This window comes from Neovison vison, chromosome 5 (assembly GCF_020171115.1).
Source record: "Neovison vison isolate M4711 chromosome 5, ASM_NN_V1, whole genome shotgun sequence".
NCBI classification, from domain to species: Eukaryota; Metazoa; Chordata; class Mammalia; order Carnivora; family Mustelidae; genus Neogale; species Neogale vison.
The window spans coordinates 88,117,902-88,129,919 of record NC_058095.1 but is presented as its reverse complement, the minus strand read 5'-3'; the positions used below and the strand labels follow the sequence as shown (position 1 = coordinate 88,129,919).

The 12,018-nt window shown below is 36.5% G+C and overlaps 1 protein-coding gene across 3 annotated transcripts in view; it reads right to left on the bottom strand.

Annotated features, from left to right (window-relative positions):
- The window catches only part of NUP58 (nucleoporin 58), a 96,799-nt gene that overhangs the window by 27,173 nt on the left and 57,608 nt on the right, over nt 1-12,018 (bottom strand). For all 3 annotated transcript variants that reach the window (XM_044249437.1, XM_044249439.1, XM_044249436.1), the window contains exons 2-6: nt 8,817-8,959; nt 7,308-7,343; nt 4,865-5,014; nt 4,079-4,216; nt 1,430-1,540 (exon numbers count right to left, since the gene is read on the bottom strand). In XM_044249437.1, coding sequence (XP_044105372.1) covers nt 1,430-1,540; nt 4,079-4,216; nt 4,865-5,014; nt 7,308-7,343; nt 8,817-8,959 — 578 coding nt within the window. The remainder of the gene's footprint in view (nt 1-1,429; nt 1,541-4,078; nt 4,217-4,864; nt 5,015-7,307; nt 7,344-8,816; nt 8,960-12,018) is intronic.

Here is a 12,018-nt window from a genome sequence, read left to right as displayed (position 1 = left end):
CCACATCCAAATAAAAAATTCTTACACAGATATATGGACAACTTCATCTGTTACTCATTCTAAGTTCTTCAGAGGATTCAATGCAATACATGAAACATGCTTTCATCAGAGGCAGAAGAGACATTGCAAGGCAAAACAAAAAATCATGCACAGGGAATCAATAAAACTAAAATATCTTTCAAAATGAATCTGGATTGGTAATTTTTTAAAAAGAATATTCAGCATTGCAAGAGCAGAGTGAGAACGGCATTTTCATACTTGCTGGTGGGTAATAAATTGGTAAACTCTTTCTAGAAAGTAATTTTACAATATTTACCAAGAGTCTCCAAAACTCTCCCCCTCTTTAAGCCAGTGATTCAGTTTCTAGGTATTTGTCTTTAAGAAATAATCAAAAATATGAATGAAAATTTATAAGAAAAACAAACACATAGAGAGCATTTACTATGTGCCTGGCTCTACTGAAGTCTTCAAAACTGTAATCCTCGGACCAACAACGTCAAGTAGTTACTGTTCTTTTCCCCCACTTTACAGATAAAGAAACTAAAGCACAGAGGGATAAATAACTTGAACAAGGTCACAGAGCTTATCAACAGTTGAGGGGATTTGAAGCCAGATTTCAGCTCAAGTCTATCCCCTTAAGCCATAATACCACATTGCCTCTCCCCATAAAGATGCTCAATATGTTGATACTTCCTAGAATATACGAACTGAATACAAACACTAATAATGGAATGATGGCTGATTAATGATGTATCGATTCATAGAGCTGATTTAAGCAGCAATAAAACACTCCTAAAGAATTACTGAACTGACAAATATTGGTGATATAACATATGAGAAAGAACAGGTTACAAAGCAATACAGTTGACCTTTGAACAATGCAGGGATTAAGGGTCCTAAACACCCAGGCAGTTGAAAATCTGTACATCATTGGACACCCCCAAATCTTTAGGAATAGCTTCCTGCTGACCAGAATGTTTACTGACAATATAAAGTCTATTAACACACACTTTGTATGTTATATATACTACATACTGCATTCTTACAATAAAATAAGAGAGAGAAAAGAAAATACTAAGAAAATCATAAGGAAAACACATTTACAGTACTCCACTTTTACTGGAAAAAATCCACATATAAGTGGACCTAAACAGTTCAAAGCATGTTGTTCAGGTATCAACTTATATACCATATATGTGTTCATGATCCCAACTTAAGAACATATATTAATACACACACTGATAGCTACATAACCATATGCAGAAACAAAACTCAGTTTTCTATGAAATTAAAATCTTAAATACATAATACACAAAAATTTGTGAGATATAAAGTAAATTTAAAAGTAAAAACTTTACTACTGAACATATAACTAAAAATCTTACTGACATACAAATTTAAGTTACTGTTAGAACAGAATATTACTTACTCTTTTTATCTGAAGAGGTACTAAAATCTATACCACCAAGACCTTCATTGCCTGCAGCTGAAGTAGCTGCTGTGGTTCCCAAAGTCAAGCCTAAAGCATTCTGTCCAAGTCCTACAAATAAACCAAATATAATTTACAAAGTCTTTACAATGACTTTCCCTCAATGGACAAAATTCTCAAATGCTTTCAAGCTGATCGGAATAAGTCTAAAGCTGGGATTTAATGGGTGTATGTAGTCTGGATACTATAATTTTAACTTCTTTACTTTTTAGGTAGTTTTCTAAAGTGTAGACACACAATGTCCATTAGTGTACAACAGTGACTTGAAAAGTCTATACATGCTATGTTCACCACAAGTGTCACTACCCTAATGTCACCGTACAACCTTATTACAATACCACTGATTATATCCATCCCTGTGACTTATTCCACAACTGGAAGGCTGTACCAATTCCCCCTCACCCATTTTGCTGTCCTCCCCACCCTTTCGGGCAACCATCAGTTCTCTGTATTTATGGGTCTATTAATTTTTCTTTACTAAAAAGGTCAGAGTTTATCTGTTAATTCAATAAATGTGAACATACTACTTGTTTTTTGTAAATCCTCCTGAAAAAGCAGTTTTAGTTTGTATATTTCCAGGTGAATACTTCTTGTCTTCTAGTCATGCTTTGGAACTGGATACTTTTAAAATAATCAAGTATTGGATGTGTTAATTAACTTGATGGGCACTTACAATGTGCAGGTATATAGGAAATCACTATGCTCTACACTTTAAATCTTTTACAATTTTACTTCTCAATTATACCTCAGGAAAGCTGGTAACAGATAAATAAATTACGTAAATAAAATAATCTAGTAATGATTTATAAGATTTCAGTATACCATAAAGCAAATAGTTTCATTATTCATGAAATGTAAAGAACTGAGAGTTAGAAGCTTTACAGTTCAAACATCAAATTTCATACTCCCAAGCTTCTTCAAAAAAAATTTAATGAAAGAAATAGACTTCATTTATTTAAATCCTACCTCACTGACAAAAGGAATTGAAGGGGCTAAACTACAGTTAATCTTAAGTCATGAATGTATGCTTGTAAATCAAGTAGCAAAATTTAAAGACCACGCATTTGTAAATCATCTAAGTCCATGCATTACCCAGCTCACATAACTGTGGTTCTTTTTGGACAGATGCTATTTACTTGAAACAGAGGAAACAGTAGATGTACTGAATAAAAGCAAGGGATATATGAAGACTGGATTTAAATACTGACAATGTGTGAAAAAAAAAATACAGCTAAATAAATGTCCATTAAAAAATAAAAACCAGGGGTATCTTTAGTTAGCACAACCATAAATCAAGCACTGACGTGTGTCTAGAGCCTAATAAAAATTGTAGCAAGCCTCAAAACTCATTAGCAAGAAACAAAAACAATCCTCCACATCCCCTTTCTGTTATTTTTGTGTTTTGCTCTCATAGGACTCTTTAGGGGAGATGTTTAAATACTTATCCTACAAAGAAATGTAAGTTATAGTCATCCAGTGATTTAGTTATTAGGAGATATTTTGAATACCTACAAGGTAAGACTACAGTGACAAAGACAAGTATCTGAAAGATAATGCAAACCTGAATGCTACAAATTTTTACAGATTATCTTCACCAACTCCTTTTTCCCCTTCCACTGACCCAGAGTGGAAGTTTCTTCATTAAATTTAGTACCTGAACAGAGGACATGAAAGACCTGCTTAATAGAAAACACTAGGTCATACTCCATCATCTCTCCCACATGACCAAGTATTAGACACCTATGAGGTGTGGAGTAAAACTTCTGAAATTAAATAGCCATTATACATGAACATATGTATTACGGGAAATGCTATGATTTTAACATATTTCAATGCCAAAAAATGTGTTTTTCCTAACTCATAAATTGTTAAAGAGAAATTCTTGATATTATATTGCTATGTGAGATAATTATACAATGTTTTCAAATCAGAGGAAAGTTCTTCTCACTCCAACATGGTATTCTATTATATTATATATAGTATCGTGTTTCTTCTATTATTCATTCCCAATACTCAAAACATCGACAGAATCCTTAACATGAAGCTAATTTGAAAATAAGAAAGAAATGAAAAATCAATCCAAGATGGAAAATATTAAGGATTCTGTGCCATTGAATTGATACTTTAGTATTTTGCTTGACTGTAGTAAATTTAATACTTGTGTTCTAAAACCTTTTCTTCGAAGCACACCAATACCCTTTCCTGATGCCTGTAATGGAAAGCCATTCTTAAAACCAGGGCTTGAAAGGTCAAGTTGTTTTACAATGAACTTAGATACGAAATGATCCAAGACTCTACAACTGCCATTTATTGATAAATTTCTCTAGAGTAGTTTATAGGCTCCTTAAACAGGCCCTTCTTTGTTTCCTTTATATAGTAAGTCACTGAGAACCGGAAAAATTTTTTTCTACAATATGGCTAAGATGTCCAATTATGCATAAAAACCATTATTTTATACTTTAGTTTTCATACTAAAGAAAAACATTCAGGTTAAAGAGACAAAGTGGTCTGTTCAAAAGGTCAAAATACAGATAAAGTAAATTTAAATATAAATATTTACTATTTTGGAAAATGAATACCATTAATTACCTGATGTGGCTGTATTTGAACTCTGGAAAAGTGAACCTCCTAAACCAGCTAAGGCTCCCCCTAAGGAAAGGCTTGTTGATGGGGTAGTAGTTGTAGCTGTTGTTCCGCCCAAATTATTTAGGGAAAATCCTGTAGAGGCTATAAAAAGTAAAACTGTAAGGCTTCAAAAGGAAACATCATTTCTAAGAACACTGGAGAAAATACAAAACATACCCACCCACCACCAAAAAAAGACAGCCCTCACGTCCATGACAAAATTGACTCTAGTTTTTCCTAAAAAACTACTTGCTAATGATAAAATTACATATACTTAAGAATAAAGAGAAATAAGACCGTAAGGCAAACGCTAGTGACACAAATAAGAGTTCTAGGTAACACTAGAATGGTATAAGGTAACTGATTCCAGAGAATAATAAAGAGTTTTCAATCCAGGACGCCAAATTCGCCTTCAAAATGGAATGAATCCTAAGGCAGGCAAGGCTTATGCAAATTCTTTATCCTTTCTTGTCACCAATATGCTCCTTGAAAACAAAGTGAATATTAATAGTTTTACATTTTACCTCTCACCCTGTCCCTGCTTTGCTCTGTAAACAGAGATCAACTTCCAGGACGGCCCCTGCTGCTTTAAAGCCAATGATGATCTTTGTAGGATCCTAATTGCTGAGTGATTAAAATAAAAACTTTGCAAAACTGAAGTTATCTTTAATAAGGTGGATACCTGTACTCACTAGCCAAAAACAAAACAAAATTCAACCACAAAACGTGACTTTTTCCATTCTGCCTCACCTGCTGGAGTTGACGTCAGAGAAGACGAAAGAGTGAGACCACTCGCTGAGGTAGAAGGAATAGGGAGAGCAAACGGTGTGGCAGATGCGGCAGGTTTACTGAATCCTAAACTGAAACCTGTGGTAGACGCAGATGTAGTAGCTGGCGTTCCTGTGTCAAACAAACAAACAAATCCTATTTTACCAGAACTGTATATGGATTACACCGGTTTCAGTCAGGATCCCTAAAAGTTCATGATCCTACTTTTGTAGCTAGAAGGATACGTGGGTAGGTATGAAAAAGGAAAATATAGAAGTTGGAACCAAATCATAGTGAATAGTTAAAAGTGGATGCTATGATCTTAGGAAAAGCAAGAAAAAGTCCCATCAGTGTGGTAATATTGAAATCCAATTTTAGTTCTACCCGTGGATTTACCTAAAACAGCACTTACCCTTCCTTTGCTCTATACTCAACAGAAAAATATTCCTCCCCTCCAAGGCTATTTAAACCACGATTCTCTATTGTTTCCTCTTCCTTTACTTCTGTCAACTCTGGCTACTCCTTCCAGTCGGCTTTTGTCCATCTCCCTCCTCTGTTCAGTTCTTAAATGATACTGCCTATGGCTCCAGGCCTGCTCCCATACTTCCCAACTACAGAATCTCAGCTAGGGCAACACGGGTCTAAATCTACACCTACCAGAGTCTCCACTGGTTAGTTCTACCAGGATGTCCCTTAACTTTGCACCTCTATGCCTCCCTACACAAAACATTTCCTAAACCCCCTGCCATGGTCCACTCAGTTGCTCAAGCCAGAAACCATAATCACCCCTGACATCCCTTCTCTCTCCTGCATTCTACTAGCCATGAATCCTGCTGATTCTACTGCAGAAATAGCTCTGGATTACAAGCATCTTCAAAACCCTTAGCTCAGGTCATCTTCCTCTCAAGAACAATTATAACCTCTTAATTTGTTTCTGTGCTATCAGCCCCTCTAAACATTAATCTATTCTTGGAATTATTTCAGTTGCTTGAAAAAGAAGAAGAAACAACACCAACATAAAATAGAAAATAATACCCTGGTGATTCTCTCTGACTGAAGGCTCTTATGAGCTCTATACTATCTCTACCTTAGAGTCAAAAGGCGTGGCACACAGCCACCTTTCCTATCTTCTTCCAATCTGCTCTTCACACCCCCTCTCTCCCTACCATTCCCACTTCTGAATCCTAAATTCTAACCAAGTACTTTTCCTACTTCCCTGAATCCCCTTATGACTGGGCTGTTGCACGTCTCCATCAGGAATGATGGTTCCTGCCCCCAAAATACACTTCTACTCTTATCTTCCTCTACTTCCCTTGGTGCCTTTCATACATGTTAGAGCACTTCTCAGGTCATACAAGAACATGTTACTATACCTGCCAGTCACCTTCACCTCATCACCCACTGAATGCCTTACTCATACTCATGCTCATGCTCTTGACATCATTAGCACCACCTGTACCACCAGTAGCATCACCACACCAACAGCTAATACGAAATGTTCAAAGCATTATGTATACCCAAGGCCACGGAGTTAGGAAGTAGTAGCTGCTCAAAACTATTAAATGAGGAAATACATAATGACCTGCATTTTGGCTTTCCCTAAAGGCACTGAGAGAAGCAGCTGCCAGAAATTAAACTTCTGGATTGCCCTTATCACAACCAGAAATTCCTGCCAGAGTCCAGTGCTTTGAAATCCTGTATGGGTTCTAAAATCTCAGAAAAGAAGAGATCCAACTGCTTGCCCCGAAGGCAATCCTGTCCAAAACTCTGGTAGTGAACAGATGGGTTACACTTTCTGCTGGTAACAGGTGAGTAGCATCCAAATGAACAAAGTCCACCAATCTTTAGTTTACTTCAAATGTTAATTAAATTAATACATTTAACTTTAACTGAGTTTCCTCACTGTCCTTTCATTCATTCATTTCCTTTGACATTATTAACTGTCATCCTACTTACTCACATTCCCTTTGGCATATCGCTACAGAGAACCATAGCGTTTTTGAGTTGGAAAGAAATCCAAAAACTTTTCAGTCCTACCCTTGTTTTACAGATAAGAAAAGCTGCCAGATACTACATGACTACCTAAGACCTCACAATGATTTGGAGGTACAATCAGGGCTTAATTCTAAGACTTCTGGTCTATAGTTTGTTGCTTTTTTTTTTTTTTTTCCACTAAAAGGGTTCAAATGACTATAAAAATACAATGTAACATAAACCTCCAGAGAAAAAAACCATTTCTGTATTTAAAGGTTTTTTTCTGAATTTTTTTAAAAACTCCAGTACTGAAAGGCTGTATAATGAGTCAGTGTCTGCGATCTGTATTAGGTTCTTTACATGCTTCCTTCTATACCCCAGCTCTGTGAGAAAATAAGAAAGAGAAGAGAAGAAAACCACAGATCTGGGATCTTTCCTCAAAAATTCTTACCCAGAGTTAATCCTGTAGTTATAGTTGTTGCTATTCCTGGGGACAAAAAGAGAAATAAAATTTAATCATCAATGGCAGATGACATTTTGGGGGGTTTATTACAAGGGCAAGACTTAGAGTCATCCTCAGGATATGATAAACAACAACCAGTATCTTCTACCATAACCATTAATAGAAACGTTCTTCCTATAGCACTGGTTTTCATATTACAGGCTATATATAATTATATAGGGAATAAGATTTATAAATGCAAACAACTACTGCTTATAACAACATTAGGGAAGGAGAAAAAAAGCTACTCTAAGCAAACACTGGCACACAAAGTCATTTCAGGGAGCTCACTGGAGGCTCCCGCATTCCCGCAGTTCTTACATTTTCTATGTGTGGCTGTGAAAAGTTGCAATCAAAGCTGGAATGTCAATGCATAGAGTGGTAACAGAGACCAAGAGGCCCGGAGGGTACAGAATAAGGAGTATCTAAAGAAATAAGCTTCTTAAATGGCAGCACTACTGAAACATATTTTTAATAACCAAATAACTTTAAGTATTAAAAATCCGATTTTTATTATCGAAATGTCTACCAGAAACCTTGACCTCTTGCCCTTTTCCCATCGAAACAACTATTTTAATAATATAAAAACTTAAACGTCTCTTAGGAGGTAAATTATAATGTTATAGCAAGAAAGGATGCTGACTGCCCCACATATGCTAAATTAAATTAACGTCCAAATTGGTAAACTTGACTTCTCTTTACTAAGGTGAAGCACTGCATTATATACTCTAATGTAAAAATTAAATTAATTCTTTATATTTCAAGAGGTATATCTTCTTTGTGTCAAGTATACCAAAAAAGAAGTTATTTTGAAAAGAGATCTTGGGATGCCTGCGTGGCTCAGTTGGTTAAGCGGCTGCCTTCAGCTCAGATCATGATCCCAGGGTCCTGGGATCAAGTTCTGCAATGGGCTCCTTGCTCGGTGAGAAGCCTGCCTCTCCCTTTGCCCCCTGCTCCCCCTGCTTATTCTCGCTCTCTATGATGAATAAATAAAATCATTCTTTAAAAAATCTCATTTCTTTAAATTTGTTTCTCTTCTTTTTTTAAGATTTATTTTTTGAGAAAGAGCGTGGGGGAGAGGGGTGCAGTATGCAACAGGAGGATAGGGAAAGAGAGAGAATCTCAAGCAGACTCCCCAAGGAGCTTCAAGCCCAAAGAAGGTCTCATTCTGCAAGCATGAGATCATGACCCGAGTGGAAATCAAGAGTTAGACCCTTAACCAACTGAGCCACCCAAGAACCCCTAAATGTGTGTTTTCCTTTACACTAGAATAGATCATAACCAATGTTAGGCCTATCACTGGCCCTTAATTCCACATCCCTATATATTTTTTCATCTTAATATCTACCAATTTTTAGGTTTGACACCAATGACAATCCCTAGAGGGAAGAGATATAAACCAGAACCATAAAAAGAATATCCCATACCTACTCCCTGAAATGTGACAATCCTCCTTACCTGTATTTGTTCCTCCCAGAGTGAACCCAGTGGTAGGTTTCGATCCAAAGAGCCCGGTTCCAAAACCACCTGAAGGAGCAGATGTTGTTGCAGGAGTTGCAGTGCTTCCAAGAGTTCCAAAAGTGAGCCCCACTGAAGGGTTGCTTATTTATAAAAAACACAAAATAAAGTCTACTAGAGCCAGTATTTCCTTAAGAAAAATAAAAATTAACTCTTCAAGGTTAAACACCTTCTTTCTTTTCACATATTCAATATATTGCCATAGAATACAAAAAGAACTAACAATTTATTTTTAACCAACCCAATTCAAATATTCTCCTGTTCTCTTTAAAAATAAGTCACATACAAAAGATTTCAGATCCCAGGAAATCATAAACAGTATCACATATTCTCCTTTTCTAAGTTTTATTGACAGTTAGCATATTTTAAAATGGCCACAGAGAAATCCTATGAATGTGGATCTTTTTCCTCTTGAATGACTCACGTATAGTTCACATTTCTAAATACATTTGTTCTTTCCCAACTACTAAATAAAGAAAAATAAAACATACTCAGAAAAGTTATTTTAAGTGATCTTTGCCACCCCTCTGTTGCTTTATCACCATATTCATGGATTTAGGCAGGGACAGGGGGATACAGTTACTTTTCTTGTCACCAAAACAGCATCAAGAACTGGGGTAGGGGTGAGAAGAGGAAAAGGACTAAACATAACCTGGCAAGAGTAAAATACAAAGTAAAATTACCCTCTATCCACATTATGTGTTCATAAGCAGAAATTCTCTTCAGAGTTTCTGAAAGCTTAAAAAGAACAGCTGGTTTTTGGGTAAATTGGAAGGGGAGATGAACCATGAGAGACTATGGACTCTGAAAAACAGTCTGAGGGGTTTGAAGTGGCGGGGGGGTGGGAGGTTGGGGTACCAGGTGGTGGGTATTATAGAGGGCACAGCTTGCATGGAGCACTGGGTGTGGTGAAAAAATAATGAATACTGTTTTTCTGAAAATAAATAAATTGGAAAAAAAAAAAAAAAGACTGAATGTAGAAGCAGCTATTAGAATTGAGATATCTTGTATGAAGCCAGACATTTAAAAGATTCACAAAGACATTTTAAAATACCCACTCTTTTGATAATTATTTTTGTTTTGGTAGAGAAAATGCTTTTTAATAAAAGTTGGTATTTCACATAAAAAAAAAAAAAAAAAGAACAGCTGGTAATAGCAAGTGATGTGAACAAAGTTCACAACTTTCAACTGTTCTTATCAAAACTCAGGGGCTCATATTTGCTATCTATAGTGGGAGAACAAATTATTAAAATAAACAAAATGTCTTGACAACCTGACACTCCAAAAAATTGTACAGGAGAGTTAAAAGAGATTATAACACATAACATAATGGGCGCTCCCATTCATCCTATATAGGGATCTTTATTCTGTCTTGCCTGCCCTTCCAAACAGACATAATCACAAGAGAAGTCAAGGTCAGTTTTAAGAAGCTTACGTCTGGGACACTGCAATTTAAGGAGGTAGCGGTGTTATGGCTGGGTTCCAGTACCAGCTCTCCAGCGTCCTGGGACTTGTGTGACATAACTTAGCCTTCCTGATCCTCTGTTTCCTCATATGCCAAATGTTAATAACTGTGCCCACTTAACAGATATTTTGCAAAAGATTAAGAGATTATGCATGGTGAATTAACTTCACTTAATAAATGTTATTACTGTCATCATTAGGAACTTAATAAATTCAACTAAACACATTTTATACAATGTATTACACCAGCCAATCACTGTGAGGGGAACAGAACTTGAAACCAGTCATCAACACTGCGTAGGGGGGAAAAAAAAAAAGGAACGGGCCCTGTGTCTTAGTTTATCATAGATTTTAAAATGATCTCTAGGAACATAGGTATGGGAAGTACAGAAGGTTGGCAAAACAGGGTTGCAAGGTCTCACCAACAAAGCACAAAACTTTGAACACTTAATCAACTGAACTAAAAAGGTATTTTAATAAATGTTACTGGCAAAGTTTGAAGACCTCAAATTAAGGAAATGGTACTTGTGCTCTCCTCCCTCCCAAATAATTCAGTGATCCCATTTGGTTTTACGGCTATTCCATAAATATATAAAGATGCACAATGAAATTATGTATTTTTATTTTTTCTGAAATTATGTATTTTTAGACAAAATATTTAAAATTTCTTGACAACTTAAGATAACTGAAGACACAAGGCACTGTTTCATAATTAAATGTGAATACATTACCGAAGAAGTACATCAAAGTGGTATCTTCTTACTCAAGAAAGCAAAAAAGAAATTTCTCTGCAGGAGAGAAATTTATTTAAAAGCTACCCCAAACAGGACCAAGTTTTGCCTCAACCCACTATTATCTGCCAATGGCTCATCAGAATGTGTTACAGTTGACTCCAACGGGTCAGGAATATTGTTTTAACTTCTCCAGCATGCCCTAATGTGGACTTAGAAAGTAACATTTAGGGAGCACTTACCAAGTGCCAGATATGACGTTAAGTACTTTACTCATCGGCAACTCTGTTCCAGATGTGGGAAATGATTTTAAGTACTTTACTCATCAGCAACTCTGTTCCCAATGTGGGAACTGAGGCCAGAGAGTAACTTCCCTAAAATGATTTACCTAAAGAGACCAAATCGGGACGCCTGGGTGGCTCAGTGGGTTAAAGCCTCTGCCTTCTGCTCAGGTCGTGATCCCAGGGTACTGGGATGGAGTCCTGCATCTGGCTCTCTGCTCAGCAGGGAGCCTGCTTCCTCCTCTCTCTCTGCCTGCCTCTCTGCCTACCTGTCATCTCTGTCTGTCAAATAAATAAATAAAAATCTTTAAAAAAAAAAAAAAAGGAGAGACCAAATCATCAGATGGCACTAGGGGAAGTCAGGTCTCCAAACCAGTACTCCACCAGACAAATGTTAAGACAGTATTTCCCTTTCATTCATTTATCCAAGCCCTTCTAAAGTTTCTTTCTTTCTTTCCTTCTTTTTTTAAGTAATCTCTCCACCCAGTGTGGGGCTTTCACCATCCCGAGATCAAGAGTCATGCTGTTCTGAGTGAACCAACCAAGGGCCCTTTATCTAGGCCCTTCTAAAGACTGTGCCCATGTTTCTAGCTGATCACTGTAATTCTTTTACTCAGTAATTCAACAAATATTTATTAAAGCCCTCTTCATGTGCCAGGAACTGTC